This window comes from Dromiciops gliroides, chromosome 3 (genome assembly GCF_019393635.1).
Source record: "Dromiciops gliroides isolate mDroGli1 chromosome 3, mDroGli1.pri, whole genome shotgun sequence".
Taxonomy (NCBI): Eukaryota; Metazoa; Chordata; class Mammalia; order Microbiotheria; family Microbiotheriidae; genus Dromiciops; species Dromiciops gliroides.
Window position 1 is genome coordinate 304,047,977 of NC_057863.1, and position 20,749 is coordinate 304,068,725.

The 20,749-nt window shown below is 37.6% G+C and overlaps 1 protein-coding gene across 1 annotated transcript in view; it reads right to left on the minus strand.

Annotated features, from left to right (window-relative positions):
* DCBLD2 (discoidin, CUB and LCCL domain containing 2) overlaps window positions 1-20,749 on the minus strand; it is an 84,621-nt gene that overhangs the window by 2,794 nt on the left and 61,078 nt on the right. Inside the window, exons 10-15 of the mRNA XM_043996961.1 lie at window positions 16,317-16,467; window positions 15,028-15,114; window positions 14,526-14,648; window positions 8,433-8,526; window positions 7,075-7,124; window positions 308-445 (exon numbers count right to left, since the gene is read on the minus strand). Of these exons, the coding sequence (XP_043852896.1) occupies window positions 308-445; window positions 7,075-7,124; window positions 8,433-8,526; window positions 14,526-14,648; window positions 15,028-15,114; window positions 16,317-16,467 (643 nt within the window). The remainder of the gene's footprint in view (window positions 1-307; window positions 446-7,074; window positions 7,125-8,432; window positions 8,527-14,525; window positions 14,649-15,027; window positions 15,115-16,316; window positions 16,468-20,749) is intronic.

Sequence of the window (20,749 nt, forward strand, 5' to 3'; positions counted from 1 at the left end):
CAGAAGAAATTTAAAGAAAAATGCCCTAATTCCCATTATTATACAATTAACAATATACTCCATAGTATGCTCCAAAATTAGAGGAAGACTCCAACTAACACTGACTCCTGAAAAATATGCTCTTGGGTAAAACTGGAGGAGAAAAGCTGGTGTCATAGAATTTATCGCAATGCTAAATGTGGGCAATTAGCCAAATAACATTACAGCATAATTTACAGTAGTACAGTTGGATCTTATTATAAAGTACTAATTATTCTACTGTAAAATGTTAAACAGGGTATGGCCATACATCCTTCCAAGTGGTTACCTGCAGTTTCAGTCTGGAAGACAGATGTGACTTCTCTTGGTCTCAAGTGACTAACTTCACTGCTGCTATAACGAACAGGAGTTTGCTCATGTTCCAGGGATTTGGCTGGGAAAAACTGCTTCATTCCTTTCCACCAACCTTCATGAGGGTTTTAAGCAAAAAGGAACATTATAGGAAAATGTCTCTCTCTAATACAAATGGCTTAAATATTACTATGTATCTAAAAACAAACTCTTCTCACAAATACCATGATAATGGTTTTCAAGGCCTAGCTGATGTCCTAAGGGTGATAATATTAAATAGAAGTAACAATTCGGACAGTTACTAGGACTTTGCAATTACACTTAAATTCTTAAAAGCATCCTCCAAGATAAGGATGGGCACTTTTCAAAGTATCTAAAGCACATTAAAACACAAAGTTTAAGTTAGAAGAGTCTACACAAGCTTTCTATTAAAGTGTGCACACACACAAACATGCAACATGTGTCTAGGGAGAGGCGTAAAAAATCTGAAGATTAACTTTTATCTTCATTCATTTTCCCCTACACTGAAATGACCTAAATAGTCTTACAGGTTAACACTGAACAAATCACATGGGAAGGGAAGAAAAAACTGCACATTTAGTGGAAAGAGCCTCAGATGGGGCAGTGGGCACTCCCTGAAAGAGCACTGGATTTGGGCTCATGGCAAAAACTGGACCTTGGTCCTGTCACTGACTATCTATACTATCCCATGCCACTCACTTGGACCATTCCAGGCCTCAGTTTACACATCTATAAAATGAAGAGGTGGGACTAGATACAAGGTGTTGGGTCCTAAGTGGCCCACAAAACTCCCCAGTGTGACCAGATTAAAATGTAACTGGGACTGTTTAACAAAGAAAAATATAACTCGGACAATATTAACTTGGGCTCATTTACATAAATATGTGCTGGCTGGGAGCCAGGACATAGATAATCCGGCTCTAAATCTGATGAAGAAGATTCTGACTTAACCTAGGCTCTGGTCATAGCTCTTCCTTTTAATACCTCTATGACTTTGGGAAAATAACTTATTCTCTCTGATCCTCAGTTTCTTTATTAGTGAAACCTTATTTAATTGAATTATTAACTCCATTTAATTAAATGACTCTGTGCTAGGAACTGTGCATATGAATATAATTTGGGAAGGGAAACTAAAGACTAGGGGATCAGAAAAGACCTCTTGTACGAGGTGCTACAGATGGGTAATGAAAGGTATATAAAAGGTAAAGCATTCCAGATATGGATGGCAGTCTATGCAAGTGCATGGAGGTGAGAGAAGGGATAGAAGGTAAAGGGAACAACAAGTGGAACAGGTAGGATGGGACACGTGTGTGATGGGGAAATGGAATAAGTCTGAAAAGTTGAAATCAAATTGTGAAGGGCTTTAAAAGGGAAATAGAGGAGTTTGTATTTGATCCTAGAAAGAGAGAGCTTCTGGAGGGGGGAAATAATATGATCAGAACTGTTTTAGGAATAATCACTTTCACAGAGTGTAGAACAGACTGAAGATAAATACTGGAAGGAGGCAGACCAAACAGGAGACTATTACACCAGTCTAGGTGAGAGATGATGAGAAGCTGAATTGGCTATATGAAAAGGTAACGAAGATTCTTATCTTCATAAGAGATATTGATTACACTGGGAAGAAGCCCCCCACCCCCACCCCCCACCCCTAGTGGAGAGTTTAAAATAAAATAAAATTGAAGCCAGGCAGGCTGAGAAGAAGCCCAATCATTCCCCAGGACACACTGTACCTTCAACAGTGTGTCCTGGAAGCAGCACCACACTTTAAGAGGGAGTTAAAAGCCAAGAAATAATAAGCCAGGATGATTAGGCAGAGAAAGAAGACCATCAAAAACTTCTTTGGGGGAAAGGTAGACCACAATACAACCTCAGAAGAAGAAGAAGATAATAATAGGGTCATGGATAGAGCACCGGCCCTGGAGTCAGGAGTACATGAGTTCAAATCCAGCCTCAGACACTTAACACTTACTAGCTGTGTGACCCTGGGCAAGTCACTTAACCCCAATTGCCTCACTGAAAAAAAAAAAGATAATAATAGGGTCAAAGCTCCAACATCCAAAGCTTCCAAGAAAAATATGAACTGGTCTCAGGCCATGGAAGCTCTCAAAAGGGACTTTGAAGAGAAAGTAGGAGAAATAGAAAGAAGATGTAGAGAAAGGGAGGAAAGAATGGAAAGAGAAATGAGAGCAATGCAGGAGAGTCATAAGAAAAAAGTCAACAGTTTGAAAAGCCAAATGGAAAAGGAGATTAAAAAACTGTCTGATGAAAATAACTGCTTAAGAATTAGGATTGAACAAATGGAAGCTAGTGACCTTATGAGAAACCAAGACACAGTAAAGCAAATCCAATTGAATGAAAAAATAGACGGCAATGTGAAATATCTCCTTGGAAAAACAGCTGATCTAGAAAATAAATTTAGGAGAGATAATTTGAAAATCAATGGACTACCTGAATACCATAACCAAAACAAAAGCTTAGACATCATCCATCCTCCAAGAGATTGTGAGGGAAAATTGCCCTGATATTCTAGAAGCAGAAGCTAAAATAGAAATTGAAAGAATCCACTGTCACCTCCTGAAAGAGATCACAAAAGGAAAACCTCCAGGAATATTATAGCCAAATTCCAGAACTCCCAGCTCAAGGAGAAAATATTGCAAGCAGCTAGAAAAAAGGAATTCAAATACTGTGGAGCTCCAATAAGGATAAAGCAAGATCTAGCAGCTTCTACATTAAAGGACCGAAGGGCATGGAATATGATATTCCAGAGGGCAAAGCAACTTGGACTACAGCCAAAAATCATGTACCCAGCTAAACTGCGTATAATCTTTCAGAGGAAAAAATGGGATTTCAATGAGAAAGAGGTCTTTCAGGCATTTGTGATGAAAAGACCTGAACTGAATAGAAAATCTGACTTTCAAATACAAGACCCTGGAGAAGCATAAAAAGGTAAACAGGAAAAAGACTTCATGAGGGATATTAAAAGATCAAACTGTTTACATTCCTACATGGGAAGATAATACTTCTACCTCATAAGAACTATCTCAGTAAGGAATTCACAGAAGACACAGGTCTGAACTGAATATGAAGGGCTGATATCTGTAAAGCATTTATGTTTTGTTCTTTGTGGGGCAGACAGGGTGGGGTGTCTTATGTCTGGGGCCAGATTAGGGCTTGGGGCCTCCTGGGTCCAGGACTGGTGCTTTGTCCACTGTGCCACCTAACTAGCCCACGATGACATCTTTAAAATAGGGTTGAGGTGTAGGAGGAATAGACTGGGGGAGGGAGAAGGGGAGAGATGATCTGGGGAGAGGTAGTTCACATGAAGGAAACAAGAAAAAAGCTTATGGAGGGGAGGGGAAGAGGGGGAAATAGTTGGGGAGTGAGTGAACCTTAATATCATCAGAATTGGCTCAAAGAAGGACTAACATACATACTCAAGTAGGTATAGTAATATATTTTTGCCTTGAGGGAGGGGAGGGAGATAAGGGGTGGGGGGGACAAAGGGAAGGAGGAAAGGGCAGATTGGGGGAGAGAGCAGTAAAAAGCAAAACACTTTCAAGGAAGATGAAGATGCTCTGCATTACTGCACCAGTATGACATATTGAATTGCTTGATCTCATAGGGAGGGTTGAGGAGGGAGGGAAGAAGAAAAATTTAGAACACAGAACTAGCTGAGGGACCTTGATCTCATCGGAGTGGGCTCATGGAGGGAACAGCTTTTATACCCAATTGGGAGGAGCAATCTATTTAACCCTGCAGGAAAATTGGAGGGGAAGAGGATAAGGAAGGAAGGGTGAAAAAAGGGAATGCAGAGTGAGGGAGAAGATAGTCAGAAGTAAAACAACTCTGAGGAGGAATAGGTAAAAAGAAGATAGAGTAAATGTCATGGGAAGGGAGTGGGATGGAGGGAAATAGTTATGATCATTGATTATAATGGCAAAACGTATGGTACCTACTTTGCTGGGCTTTTATGAAGAAAATTCTCTGTCAAGCTTAAGGTACTATATAAAGGTTATGATGAACAGGATACTATCAGAAAAACCTGGAAAGACCTACATGAACTGAAGCACAGTGAAATGTACTGTATACAAAATAACAATAACAGTGTGGGATGATCTGCTGGGGAGCATGCGGTTATTTTCAGCAAGGCAATGATCCAATATAATCCTGAAGGACTTATGAAGATTGCAGCCCATCTGCAGAGAAAGAACTGATAGTATCTGAAAACAGATGGAAACACATTAAAAAAAATTTTTTTCTTTCCTCTTTGACAATTCCTTAATCTGAAGTTTTGGGGTTTTTGACTTTTCTTTCACAACTAGCTAATATGGGAATGTGTTCCATGACTATTCATGTATAATTTATTTTGAATTGCTTGAGTTCTTGTGGGTGAAGGAAGAGAAGTTGGAACACAAAGTTTTAAAAAATTGATGTCAAAATTTGTTTTTATATATATTTTGGAAAATAAAATTCTATTCAAATATTTAAAAAAAGATAATGATTACACCTAAGAGAACTGAAGAAATCAGAAGAGACAATGTACAGAGAAGGTGCGTGACAGCCCTACACGTTAGGAGACAGGATATTGATGATGCTCCTGCAAAGGAGACTGAGAAGGAGAAGTCAGATAGGAAGAAGATGAACTATGAGACAGAAAGTTCACCAAGGAAAATGGGGGTGGAGGTGGAGGTAGAGGAGAAGAGCCTATTCCAGAGGACGGACTAGGTGGTCAACAATGTAACTGCTTGTATCATAGGAGAGAGCAGTTTCCACCAAATGATGGGATTGGAAGTCAGACTACAGAGACTGAGAAATAAATGGAAAGAAATGAACATAAAAGTGAAGAAATGGAGATACAAATATAGGTAGCTTTTTCTAGGAGTTTGGTTGTGAACGGGAAAAATGTAAAACTATATCTTGAGGGAAGTTGAGGGAAGTCCGTCCTCTGGAATAGGCTCTTCTCCTCTACCTCCACCTCCATCCCCATTTTCCTTGGTGAACTTTCTGTCTCATAGTTCATCTTCTTCCTATCTGACTTCTCCTTCTCAGTCTCCTTTGCAGGAGCATCATCAATATCCTGTCTCCTAAAGTGTAGGGCTGTCACGTACCTTCTCTGTACATTGTCTCTTCTGATTTCTTCAGTTCTCTTAGGTGTAATCATTATCTTTTTTTAAATTAAATATTTTAAATATTTGAATAGAATTTTTTTTGTTTTTTGTTTTTCAAAGAATGAGGAGATCTGGGCATGCTGATGGGCAGGAATGAAGAAGTTAGTAGTTAAGGGAGACTAGATAATCAGGAGGGTCAATCTCCCAGTGGAGATGGGAGCATATGAGATAAAGAACACAGTAAGGAACTGGTCTTTTACAGGAAGAAGGGATTTGACTAGAACAGAGGAAGAGAGAATGGGCAATTGTAAGGGGATTTAAGGTATAGAATGGGGGAAGAGGAGTAAACACGATGGATAGGCTCTATTTTTTAGAAAATCTGAGGTGAAGTCTACCATGAGAGGAAGGCAGGAAACTAGTAATGAAGGTAGATTGGGGAAAGAAGAAAAAAAATTGGAATAGATGCTGTAAGGACTGTAATTGGGAAAAAGTTAAAGCATTTAGCTGTGACAGTAAGGACCAATCAATCAGATTGTTGTGAAATCTTTGTAATCTTTATATCACAAAAGACAATCAACAATTCTTCAATAACTATACAAAGGTTGTTCTCAGGCTATCCCCAACTTGTAAATAAGTTGTATTCTAAACATTTATTTAGATTGCTAGTTGACAAAGTATGGTCTGGGCTCCCTGGGGGTTGTGCCCAGGGGTTTTCTGGGGCCTACAAAATCAAACTGTTTTCATAATCACAATAAGATGTTTTAATTTCTAATACAATAAACATCAACAAATAATCCACATAAACAAAAAAATCCTAGGAGATTCCTCAGTAATTTTTAAGAATATAAAGGAAAGGACCCCTCCCCTAGGGGCAGGATAAAGCACCAGCCCTGGATTCAGGAGGATCTGAGTTTAGCTTTGGCCTCAGACACTTGATACTGATATGTGACCCTGGACAAGTCACTTAGCCCTCACTGCCCCACCAAAAAAAAAAAAGAATATAAAGGGGTCCTGAAACCAAAAAGTTCAAGAGCTACCGTTTTCAATGGTCATCATTTAACAATGGCTTTAACAGAATTGATTTTCTCACAGAAACAATGTTCTAAAACATGATTGCTGTTTCTCCTCAAGAACAAATGGGTATTGGAAAATAAAGTTAAAGCAATATAATTTGCTTTGGTAGATGAATAACAGAAGAGTTAAGTACAAAAAAGCTATATTGTTTTGCCAAGATGTAAATCCTTCAGTTTTTGCTCATTATGGAAACAGTTCAGAGATCAGAGCAATCAAATTTCTTCAGGGGGGTCAAGCCCTTTAAAAAGGAATACCAGATCAAATTCTTAAGATTAAAAAAGAAGAGCTATGGTACTATAGGACCTCATTTTCATTCTAACATATTAGTTAGGAGAGAAGGAGGAGGAGAGTAAAATGGAAAAGTAAAGAGAGAAGTATCATTAACCACGACAGAGTCCTAAGAAACTAAGCTAGAGATAAACACTATTTATAGAAGACAAGGTAAGGATCAAGAGTTTGTTCTTAGCCAAGGATCAAAAGATGTGTTTATTTTATACTAATTATGTGAGAGCTGCAAATAAAATCTTTGATTATTTACCTGCACGGTCCCAATAAGGTAAGTCATACGTTCCTTCTGCTTTTTTCTTTCTGGAAACACACACACACACACACACACCCAAAACAAAAACAAACAAACAAAAAAACAATGTCAAGAAGAAGAAACCAGAAATTAATACATAGATGAAATTTATTCCTAAGATAGTTCTGCAACTACAGCACAAACACAAAAAAGCTAATTATTAAACCTACAAAATTCCTCTTGAAATATTGCCCAGGGAGCTTTCTGCTATGACAATAGCTAAACTGCATTTTAGAATCTCAAGAAATATATTAATCAAGCCTTCAAAGAAAGATACAGTGTGACCCCTCTTGCTCTCCTCTCCCCAAATCCCACTTTTTCTTCCTAGAACCACTGACCTAGAAAGGATGAAAGAATGAAAATTAGCCAATTAGAGGCCAGGCTCATGAGGCAGCAAATAAAAACAACTCCATATCTTGTTACCTTATACACAGTTTAGGGAGAGCAGAGTGGAGAAAAGGGTCATGGTTTTTTGTTTGTTTTGGGGTTTTTTTGTTTCTTAGGCAGGGGTGGGAGAGTAAAGTAGGTCTTTATTTGTTAAGTTATAAAATGTGTGCCGTAAAAAAAATTAGTACCTGCCTTTTCCCTCTGATTCTTTTTTTGTCTGGTTCATTTTGACAAATGTTTTCTTCTATTGCCCAATGCTTTAGAAAGCAGTATCATTCAAACTAGCGTGCTAGTACATGTTAGTGTACTAGAGTAATTAGGAATTATTCAGTCTTAATTTACCTATTTGTAGAACGTCTTAATCAAGTCCTGGAGACATCTTTAAGGATTTTCCCACTCCTGGGTTTTATTTAATATTACATAATGTGCCCCCAAATTCTCTTTGTGAAGAGTAGGAAGAAAGATCATATATTTTTACAAATAAGGAAACAAAAATGATGTCACTTCTTCAAAATCATAAGACTAGATATTTGAAGGACAATATAAGTTCTGTTAAATGACGTTTCCCTTTAATATACAAATTTTAGGATTAAACTTTCTACTTCTAATATTGCCTTCCTTATTAAATCTGTATTTATTTAAAGTATAACACTTCATGGTTTCAAACCAAGTAATCACGTAAATAATACACTAGGCTAAATGGTGTGTGATGTGACTAACCAAAAATTTAGTGAAGGTATAATGTTAGTTTTATCAGTAAACAAACAAGCAGTACTACTGAATAGACTTCTTTTTCCTCAGTGTTTTATAGCTAGAACAAATCTCTGCAATATGATAGGAAAAGAGTTAGACTCAGGCATCAGAAATCCTGGGTTAAATGACCAGTATCTGTATTGATATCTGTGAATCAAATACACTAGTTACATTACCTGTTTCTCCAATGCCAACCACAGACTAAGATGAGAATAAGGGTAGTGAGAACCATGACCAGGACAGGTACTAGGACAGCAGCCAATGCTACATCTGAAATTTGTTTAAAAAAAATAATACAAGTAATGATGTACACATAAACCAAACATTGTGTCTGTTAACATTTCTCCATTCAAGCATCGTCTGTTGTATAACCTAATATTTATTCTAATATCTATTCTTAGCAAATTCTATTTCATCTTCTCTACATGGTTGTATCTGATATCTAGAATTTTCTGTCTACAGAAAATACCTTTAATAGTAATAAAAAATAAAACTGGATTTCACATCCTCATGCGTAAAAGGGTGATAAAAATAGTATCTATCCCAAAAGTAGTTGTAAGGATCACATGAAATCATATATGCAGAGCATTCTGTGAACCTCAAAGTACTATTTATAATATAAGCTGCTATTATTATGGAACGGCCTGGGATTACCACTACTCCTATAGAAAGCAAATGCACCAAATCTACCTATGGATAGAGGAAAAGCTCATGACCAAACAAGAGATATAGAGGTTTGCAGGAGCTAAAATAAATCATTTTGATTAAATGAAATTAAAAGGGGTTTCTACAAACAAAACCAATGCACATAAAATTAGATGAAAGATAAGAAAATGAGGGGACAACTTTGCAGCAAGTTTATTTGATACGGGTCTCATTTCTAAAATATATAGGGACTTGAGTCAAATTTACAAGAATAAAATCCATTCCCCAATTAATAAATGATCAAAGGATTTTTGGAATCTTTAGAGAAAGAAATCAAAACTACCAACAGCCACATGAAAAATGTTCTAAATCACTGATAATTACAGAAATGAAAATTAAAACAACTCTGATGTGTCCTCCTATAACCATCAGATTGGCTAAGATGATAAAAAGGGAAAATGATAAATGTTGGAGGGGGTGTGGAACAACAGGTACAATAATGCACTGATGGTTGAACTGTGTCCAACCATGCTGTAAAAACACGTATAGCCACTCTTTTTATGGTGGCAAAGAACTGAAAAGTGAAGGGATGTCTATCAACTAGGAAATGGTTGACATTTTGCCTTTTAGTTCTAAGAGATGTGGGTAGTTTTCTTTTAAGATTTCTTGAAATCCTATGCCTAGGCTCTTGTTCTGAGATCATGGCATTCAGGTATTCTAATAATTTGTAAGGTTTTCTGCTAGATCTCTTTTCCAGGCCAGGTGTTTTTGCTGTAAGATAGATTTTTTTCTATTTTTTCATACTTGACTTTGCTTTAATATTTCTTCTTGTCTCAGGGAATCATTGGCTTCTATCTGACCCATTTTCATTTTCATGGAGTTTTTTGCTTGGGTAAGTTTTTGTATCTCTTGTGCCATGTGTTGATTCTCTTTCCAATTTTTTCTCTCATAGCTCATTTCTTTTCCAATTTTTTTAGCCTAATGTTGCTGTGGTGAAGTTAGAGATATTATCATAGCATTTATAAAAGACAGATTATACTGAAAAACCACTCATTTGGAGTCAGAAAGACTCGGTTCAAATCCTGGTTTAAACATTTACCAGATATTTAACCATGGGTAAATCACAAAGTCTTTCTAAGCCCTTTATTTTAAAAATTATTTGTAAAATAAAGATAATAACATTTATACTACCACCTCAAAGAGTTCAGAGAATGGAAAAGTACTACTTAAAGGTGAATTATTCTGTTATTATTATTTACTTGCAATAGTGAAACCATTATGGTTAGTCCACATGTAGCTGGTTAAGACTTCAGGGAAATAATACTCAAGCTGGGCCCTACAGGATGGACAGGATTTGGATAGGTACCTAGACAAATTTTAGGCATATATGGGAGACCCTCTCATTGGGATAAGGAAGCTGCTCCCATTGACTCTGTAAGATTATTTTAAGAAGCTTGATTGAAAGGGGAGAATCATTACAAAATTGACTATTCCCTGCTTTTACGGATGGCTCTTGAAAAGCAGGATAGCCAATCTGAGGAAAATAAAATAAACTCTTTGCACATTTAGCAATTAGAGCTAGATTTGAATACGTCTTGATTTGTTGAAGCCCCTTCCTTGGAGGTAGAGAAGTGTTTTATGGATCTAGTAATAGCAAGACTATAGATGGGAAACATAATCTCTGACCCATAGATCTTGCTGGCAGAGTTGAACCCGGCTGAGATTAGGGCTATTAGGAAAGACGACAGGAATAGGAATGAAGACAAGGCTTGTGAGCTGTGGCAAGAGAGCATTAGGCCTATCCCATTAGTACTCTGCTGGGACGCTGCCTCCCTGAGAATGACTTCCTCTACAGGGGCTCAGGAGTAGGAGGATCTTTACTACACAGGAACTTGGGAGGCTGCAGAAGCTTAAATAAGAAGCTAGATAACTCATCAGAACAAGGGCTAATTATATTATGATCAAATGGGGGAAGACAACTTTTGTCTGTTGCAAAATCTCATTTTTTGAGGAGCAAACAGTAGATTTGTCAGGACAAAGCCAGATGAATCAGTTACAGTTAGAAGCCTCAGATGGGAATTTCTATTGATCTTTTTCTGGGCAGCTAAAATGGGGGAGAGGAGGGGTTCTGCAGAGTTGGTCTCATAACGATTTTCCGTTTTGTAGTGTTTCCCCATGGGAGACAGCCAAGAAGGGAGTAAATATTTTAAAACAGATGGATCTGGGAGACTGGATATATACTCTGTACTATGACCTCTATTCCCTGTTACCATTCTATTATAAATATAACAAGAAACTGACTTTTGGGCAGAGATCCACCTGAACCACCTCAGGCTTTACCCCTGGGCTTTCTCTACCAGATCACCACACAAACCTGGGCAGCTCAACCCATTAAGTTTTAGTGAAAGACTGAGAAAGCCCCAGCCGCTGTCACTCTGGGGATGACAGGAAGAGGAGCCGTGCCTGCCACCATATTATCTGGGTAGAAAGTAATTATACCCTTCCTTGTAAGAAGCCTTAGGTATGATTTCTGAAATAAGAGATAAACAAAATGACCAATAGTTTACAGGGATGTTAGTATCTGGAGCAGGCCAGGAAAAGTCCTTTTGTCCTCATTGAATTTAGGACATTACTTAAAGTCCCTGCCCTAACTGACCATTACAAACCAGCCAATCTACCTACAGATTTGAGGGACTGTTGGGATAAGTACCCAAAGGACAAAGACGGAGGTTCCCCTGAGACTGAGGTAGTTTTAAATATCTGTATCCTGAGGGGGCTGGAGGTCATATGCTTGAATTATGATGGTTTGGAGAGGTGGTAGCAAGTATATATAAAGGGCTGCTGCCTTTAATATATGTTTTTTGGTTTTTGTTTTGGTTTTTTGCAGGGCAATGATGGTTAAGTGACATGCCCAGGGTCACACAGCTAGTATATGTCAAGTGTCTGAAGCTGGATTTGAACTCAGGTCCTCCCAAATCCAGGGCCAGTGCTTTATCCACTATGCCACCTAACTGCCCTGGCTGCTGCCTTTAATATAACATATAACTTGCAGACAGGGATGTCTGAAGTGAGAAGATAACACAAAGAACAGAGCCAAAAACCAGGTAGAGGTGAAGGGAAGGTACCAATTTGAGAGCTTGGTGTCAAAGTTCAGTTTCAGAAGCACAGTTGGAAAGGAAATGAAGGAAGGCCAATCTGAGGCCCTCCCCAAATTGGAGGCCCTGGAACGTCCCAGAATTTAAAGGCCACAGGCACTGAGGCAAGTTCCAGCAGGTGAGGGCAGCTAAAGCATAGGGCAGAAATGCAGAGGCAGGAAAATAATGGAAGTCAAGAGCAAATCTTCACCATCCTTGCTCAGGTTGGTGAAGGGAGATCTGAAGGAGGCCTCACTTCCTGAGGTCACTGACATCCACAATTATATTAATAATGTAATGCTGACTTGGCTATAGAAGACCACATACTGGCAGGGGCCCTCAAGTATAGGGTGGCTGATGAGAGACAAGGGTGGAAGAACAGCCCTAACAAAGTCCAGAGGGCCGCCCATTTAGTTAAGCTTTGGGGAGTACATCAGATAAGGAGAAGCTAGCTGATTCTAGATGCAAGATTCAGACTAAGTCGCTTTTACTTGCTCCTCCAGTCAATAAGCTGCAGTGTTTATGGGACTTTTCAAATTCTGGATAAACCATATTTCCCATCCTGATATTTTTATGGGCCCCATTTAGTAAGTCACTCCCAAGTCAATTTATTTAGCATGGAACACGAATAAGCTCTAGCCCTATTAGGCCTAAAGTGCGCTGATCAGTAACCTCTCCTCCTGGGTCTTTATAATCCTATGGGACACTGATTTTTTTTGGGGGGGGGGGGCGGGGCAATAGGGGTTAAGTGGCATGCCCCGGGTCACGCAGCTAGTAAGTGTCAAGTGTCTGAGACCAGATTTGAACTCAGGTCTTCCTGAATCCAGGGCTGGTGCTTTATCCACTATGCCATCTAGCTGCCCCAGGGACATTGATTTTTGAAAGTCAGTGTCCATAAGAACCAGACTGAGAAGAGCTTTTGGCAGGTGCCAATGAGTTGCCAGATTAAATGAATGTTAGGCTTCTGAATCAATCATTTCTCCATGGCAGTCACTTGCTAAACCCCTTTGGAAATATAGTCCCCTCAAGTTCTGGGAGCCAAAATGGTGGAGTAAGCATTAAATTGCCCAAACTCTCCCATATTCACCACTGAGCAACCATAAAATACCACCCCCAAACAAATCCTGGAACAGCAGAACCAGCACACAAGGGTCCACACAAGGTATACTAACTCAGAATGTGGGGCGGGGGGAGATAAACTTTTCAAAACACTATGATCCTAACAAGGAGAGAAAGACCTCAAATAGATAGAGAGATAAAATTTATATATATATAATTATATATAAATAAATGTGTGTACATGTATATATTTTCTAGGAGGCAATATGAATCCCTTTACTATGAAATTAATCTTGGCAGTTATAGTTTAAGAAACCCAACAACTTACATTCTATGGTCTAGTCAAATTGTCCCATGTATGTTTCCAATACATTTCCCTTTTCTATGTCTTTGTACATACTGTCCGTATCTGGCATGCTTGCCTTACCTACCATCTCCTACACTGTCTAGCTTTCAACTATTGACCCAGGTATCATCTCTTCAATGGAATCTTTCTAATCTTCCCAGTCCTCTCCACTCCATATCCCACCCACCAGTTACTTTGTAAAACACATAACATCTCCTTATGTGGCTACATATTGCATCCCATCAGTAGAATAAAAGCTCCCTGAGGACAGAGACTGATTCATTTTTGTTTCTGAATCCCCAGCCCCAAGCACAGCATCTTACACGATAGTAGGTGCTTTCTAAACATTTACTGAACTGAATTGAACTAAGGGAATCCTGGAAGAAGTTCAAAGGGATGAAATCCAGGAAAAAAAAAGTGGAGGAGCTATTTTTACAGAAGAAAGAAACTTTCTTTTAGACAAAGGGGATGGGTATGTAACAATTGGAATGACGCCACCTGCTGGAGACTTACTGTAGAAGAGTTCCGCCCATGAAGTGAAGGTCTTTGAGGGCAAGACCAGGAGTCTTTTCTTTGGTGTGAGGAAGTGACGTTGGCTAGTGGGAGGAAGAGGGAAGAGACTAGCGCTCTGTCTCGGGCTTTTTCCTGAGGACTCTGGCGGAGAAGGGAGCTAGAAATGTGCTCTCCCTTTAATAGATAGATGAATATAGGCCTTTCTTTCTCTCTTTACCAAATTCTTATTCTCCTTAATAAATGCTTAAAAGCCTAACTCTTGCTAAAGCTTATAATTTATTGGCGACCACTCATTAAATATTTTAGACAGTATAGCTAGAATTTTAGCCCTTAACAGGTAAGACACTAGAAGTTGGAACAATAATATTTTTAAATATGAGACAAGATCAACTACTGAAAGAACAGCTTATAGAAGGAGAAAGGAGGGAAGAAATACGGGCTCAAGCTTAGAATGCATCTGAAATACTCCTGGAAACCCTGACTATTTAGAAAAAGTCCTTTATACCAATATTTTTCATCTATATAGCTTTGAAAAAAATTGTTTATAGTGAATTTCAATGACTTACTTATACCTTTGGTTAAATTTGGAGTGACTGTTGTGTTTTTGATATCTGGAGTAACTGTTGTTTGATCAGTCTGCAGAGGAAAGTTGATGCCATGCCGAGGTGGTGGTTGATTGAATTTTGGAGCACGACCTAGGAAAAAAAGTTTTAAAAAAGTTTACTTCTTTTGATTACTCAAATTTCTTTGATTACTTTTGATTGATTTTGATAATTTCAAATGAATTAAAATAAAAATAATTTTGGAATAGCTTTAAAATGTTTTATGGTATAACACACTTATTTCAGGAAGGCTCAAGTCTAAATATAAGAAACTGGGCAGCTAGGTGGCACAGTGGATAAAGTACCAGCCCTGGAGTCAGGAGGATCTGAGTTCAAATCTGACCTCAGACACTTGACATTTACTAGATGTGTGACCCTGGGCAAGTCACTTAACCTTCACTGCCCCACAAAAACAAAAAGAAACCTAAATATAAGAAACTGCTAAAATTGATTATCCTTAAAATATACACACCTCTGGCTACATGTGAAGTGACCGTTGTGTTTCTTATGTCATTGTTGTTCCGGGGAAATGGTGGCTGAGTTAGTTTTGGAGCACGACCTTGAAACAAGTTTTTTTTTTTTTAATTAGATTTTAGTCAAAAAACAATGGGGATTTTACAAGTCCTTAAAATGTTTTTAGGAAATTAATTCACAAATGTAAATTTAATACTCAAAGAGAAACTTAGCAGAAGGATGAACAACATAGTTTGCATTATATTCATACATACAAATTCTAAATTACAAATTTCAAAACAGTGATACATAATCTGGAGATCATTATTTTAGGGCTACATATGACAAAATGAAAAAGCCTATAAAGCAGTTAAATGTTCTGGATCTATGGTTTCATTACAGAGGAAATTAAAAGTTTTAAACTTATTTCCTAGTAAGTTGCCTACTGCCTCTACCAGTGAAGATACACATAGTCTTCAGAGACTGATGAGAGATCAAGTGACTTCCTCGGATCAAACAGCCAAGTTTGCCAAAGGCAAGATTTGAACCTAGGTCTTGCTGACTCTAAGGTTAACTCTCTCTGTCCACTATACTACAATTCCTCAGTTATTACTACCTCAAAAAATAGTAAGTTCCTAGGAGTTTCACATATAAATTGTGATGTCTTTTTAAAACTTCATTTTAACTTCTAAGTAAATTATCTTTCTCCTAGAAAGAGAATTTGGTTATTAAAATAACCAAAGTGGAGAGGGAGTTTCCACATTTTAAAAATGCACATTTCTAGTTTGCCCACTAACAAGCACATATTTCTCATACAGGGGTGTTAAAAGTTTACTAAGAATTTAATGAGCTTTTTGGTCAAGAAAGCTTTCCCTGTACCAGACTGTCAAAAGCACAGGTGCAAATGGTCATGATACATGGGAAAAGTGGTTTAGTTTCTTTTAAAAACATGAATCAAATATTGCCTTCTTTTGGGAACTTCAACATTACAGATAAACAAATGCTATCTATGTAGGATGAAACTAAAAACCGAGAATGTTCTAAGCTAGACACAAACAGCAACTTCACCACTTTAGATTCCACCTCCCACTTCATTCTTTGATCGCTTAAGATGAAATTAGATGTCTTGCCAAATGAATTGAAAGCTCATAGAACAAAAATGACACAATTTTACATCTCTGTAAGGTCATGTAGTCATAATACCTCAAAACACAAATTACATTCCCTCCATGATTTGGTAGGATTGGTCAAAACAAACAAAAAATCAATTTAATTACACATAAAGTGCAACTATATACTATTTTTTACCTATAGGAATAAACTGACATCCAAGCAATTCCACTTTCATTGCAATTTTCTGCTGCCACTGTACAGGATTAATTCTAACAAAACGTGCTATAATGGGTGGAATGAAGTTATTGCGTACATCCTGGTGGTAGTCTGTGTTTCCTTGAAATATCTAGGGGAAAAAAATTGCTATTTTATACCAACAAGAACCAAATGCATTCTAAAGATCTGGTTTAACATGTATTATTACTTTTTTCTCTGTGTCCTTAATGACAGCTGAGCAACAACTGTGACAGTAACTAAACATCATTTTTAAAATTATACAGAGAATCAAAATATCCATAATGGCACTTTTTTATGCAGTAGCAAAAAACCTAAAAACCAAGGAGAGCTAACCAAGTATTTCACACGAACACTGGAATATTACAGTTCCTTCACAAATGACAAGTAGGAAGAATTCAGAGCAGCATGAAAACACTTATATGAATTAGGGTAGAGTGAAGAAGCAGAACCAGGAAATTAATATATGTCATGACTCTGATAATGTAAATGTAAAGATCAAAACCAAAATTTAACATGGACCAGGCAATCATAATGACCAAGGTTAGCCCCACCAAAAAAGATTTAAAATGATCTTCCCTCCCTTCTACGCAGAGGTGGGGATAATGGCTGGGGTACACTGCATATATTATCAGAGTCATTTAATATGCTGGTTAATTCAGTTGAGCTGTTCTGCCCCTCTTTTAAAAATTCTTTTTTTACAAAGGATAGTTCACTGAGTAGGAAAAAAGAGAAGTATAAGTTCAAAAATGAAAGTGATATAAAAACAAAAATGTGAATGAAAATGTATTTCTTTAAACTCTCAACACTAATAATCGGAAAACTAGCAAGATGCTGGATAATTTATTTTTTCAATATGGAATATGAATGTCTTCACATATACATTGTCTTCAAATGACAAGAAATTAATGAGACTTTTGTATTAGCAGCTTAAAAGGTACTAATTAGAGTGAGGAAGACTTGGAAGTAAAAATACAGATGTGCTTACAAGAGGAATTTACAGGTATATAAACATATTAATTTTATTTCTAAGTAATAGTTTACATAAAAAGTACAAGTCACAAAGAGGTGGAGAGGAGAGCGGTTGCTCATATGCTTTTTGGGGGAATCCTTCATTAAGAATTAAGAAAACTAAAGTTGAGAGTATTCACTCACATATACTAGAATTATGTCTCCCCCTACAGGAAAAAGACAATCAAGACCTTTTCCTTGTCAAGTTATTCATTCCTTTTTTTTTTAAGGTTTAAACCAAAAGATAAAAATTTATTTCAACATTAAAAATTATAAGGAACATATATCATACTGATACAACAAATGACTAATTAGATGGAGAAGAGCTTTTGACAAAACACAAAAACACTAAAAAATATTAGTTACCAAATCTTATGATTTCTGTCTCTACAACATTTCTCACAATTATACCTTCCTTTCAACTCAATTCATTTCTACTTAAACTGATCTCCCATGAGACCAAAAATAATAGCTAACATTTATATGTTGCCTACTATGTGCCAGGCACTGTGCTAAGTTCTTTATAATTATTATCTCATTTGATTTTCAGAATAAATCTGCAAGGTAGATGCTATTTACAGATAAGGAAACTGAGGTAAATAGAGTTTAAGTGATTTGCCCATGGTCACAGAATTAGTATGTATCTGAGGCTGGATTTACACTCCACCTGGATAGTGTTATTAGGTAATCTGAGAACGGAAGTAGCCACAAATATGGAGCAACGATCGTCTACAAGTAGCCTCAAGGAAAATTAGCTACACAGCTCAGAATAAAGTTCTAGTTCTAATTGCACTTCTCAAAACCCCCACATTCAATAGATACAAAAATTAAAATATCCTTAACTAGAGATTCCATAAAGTCAGATAATCAACTCACAACACTTAGATTTCTTGAGATGATAAATGACTAAGGAACCTTGAACAGCAGCCTAAAATCAGTATGAAACACAGTTCATTTAAAAAAAATCACGCAACAACACTGATGAGCCATAGATGATAGGATGATGAATGTAATGAAGAGCTCTATATTATGGCACAAGAATGAATTGGGGGTGTTTAATCTATATCAGAGGGGATTTAGGAAGGACATGATAGCTGTCCAAAGAATCTGAAGGGCCTTCGTGTTTAAGGAGATTAATATTATTCTGTTTGGTCTTGGAGGGCAGAGCTAGGAAGTTGTAGAAGGAAGATTTAGGTTTACCTGATGTAAGAAAAGCTTCCTAACAGAGTTATCTCAGAGCAGAATGTACTTTGCCTTAGTAGAGATCTTGAAGCAAAATCTAGAAAATTACTTCTTATGTATGATCTCATTTAGATACAAGATATTTGACATCAAATCAATTAATAAATCAACTAGCAAAACTGTATTAAGCACCAAAGTCAGGCATAGTGCTAGGCACTAGAGATACAAAACCAAAATAGGAACGGTCCCTTCCCTTAGGAAACTTACAATCTAACAGGATAAATAACCTGCCCATATAAAGTTATATTTAATACACTATAAAACAGATAAAAGGTAAGCTTGGGGAGGGAAGTTAAGCTCCAGCATCTGGGGGAGTATAAAAGAGTCACAAGGAAGGTAGCATTTAAGCTAGGCAGTGAAGGAAACCAGATAATCCAAAAGGTAGAAGCCAGGAAAGTATACAACAGCTATATGAAAAAAATGCTCCAAATGACCAAGAACTAGAGAAATGCAAATTAAGCAACTGAGGTTTTACTTCATACTCATCAAATCAGCAAAGATGACAAGGAATATTACAAATGTTTAAGGAGCTTCAAGAAAATAGGTACACCATCTCACTTTCAGTGGAGCTATGAATTGGTCTAGTCGTTCTGGAAAGTAATTTAAAACTATATCCAAAAAAGTCATTACAATACCACTACTAAGACCTATTCTCCAAAGAGACCAAAGAAAAAGGAAAGAGACCCATGTGTACAAAAATACTTATAGCCCTAAACTACCTATTAGGGAATGGATTTTTTTAAAAGCATGGTATATGAATATAATGGAATATTCCTGAAAGAAATGATGAAATGGACAGTGTCAGAGGAAACTGGGAAGACCTCCACATATGGATACAGAGTGAAGTGAGAACTAAAGAAAATTAACTTCAAAAGATTTTAAAACTCTGATTTATTCCATAAATTCCAAAGAACATTAGGAAATCAACAGTGTGGGAACCTTGATCTAGAACTGTTCTCTTTGTGATACAAGGTGATATGGTGAAAAGTCCATCTGGGTCTATAGAGATCTATCAGACACGGAATAAATGAGATCCCTTAAGTAAGAGAAGTAGTATAACAGAAAATATTAGAATGGGTTTTCAGATCAGTCTGGGTTACCAAGAGAAGATGCAAAAACATCTTAATATAAGTTGAGGAGTCATTCAGCTTTGGTTATCTTATACGTGCAGCTAGGTGGCAGCAGTGGATAGAAATCTAGGGCACAAATCAGGAAGACCTGAATTTAAACAGAGCCTCAGACACTTACTAGCTGTGTGATCCTGAGCAACTCACTTAACATGTTTGCCTCATTTTCTTCATCTGTAAAATGGGGTGAAACACCTACCTCTCCCAGGGTTTTTGTGAGGATGAAATGAAATAATACTACGTACTGAGCTGCCCATGTAGAAAACTTGATTGTCAGTCTCACAGACATCTTCAACTTACTATTCAAACTCTCCCCCTCCTTCTCCTAACTTCCCTATTACTGTCGAGGGAACCAACACCCTCAGAGTTATCAAGGTGTCATCCTGGACTCCTCATACCCCCCATTACCCCTTATATACAATCATTTGCAAAGTCCTATCAATTCAGGCTTCTTAACATCTCCAGTATGTGCTTCCTTTTCTACTCTATCACTGCCCCTACCCTGATATGCCTATATCAGGCCCTCATCACCTCAGGCCTGGACTACTGTAATATTCAGCTGGTTTGTCTCCCTACCTCAAGTCTCTCCCCTTCAACCTCCATTCAATTAACTTCAATGGCTCCCTATTACCTCTAGGGTCAAATATAAAATCCTTTACTTGGCGTTTAAAGTCCTTCGTAACTTGGCCCCTTCTTTGCTTTCCAGTCTCTTATACCCTCCTCCCCTCTATCTACTTACCTACAGTCCAATGACACTGACCTCCTTGATGTTCTTTGCACAGGGTACTCTAATCCAACTTAAAGCATTTTCACTGCTTGACCTCCAAGCCTGAAACCCCCTCACTCTTCATCTCAATGTGCTGGTCTCCCTGGCTTCCTGCAAGTGTCTGCTGAAGTCCCACCTTCAGCAAGATGTCTTTCCCAGTGTTTAACTCTGGTGCCTTCCCTCTGTGATTACCTCTGCATTATCCCATCTATCTTGTCTGTACACAGTTGTCTGCATGTTGTCTCCCT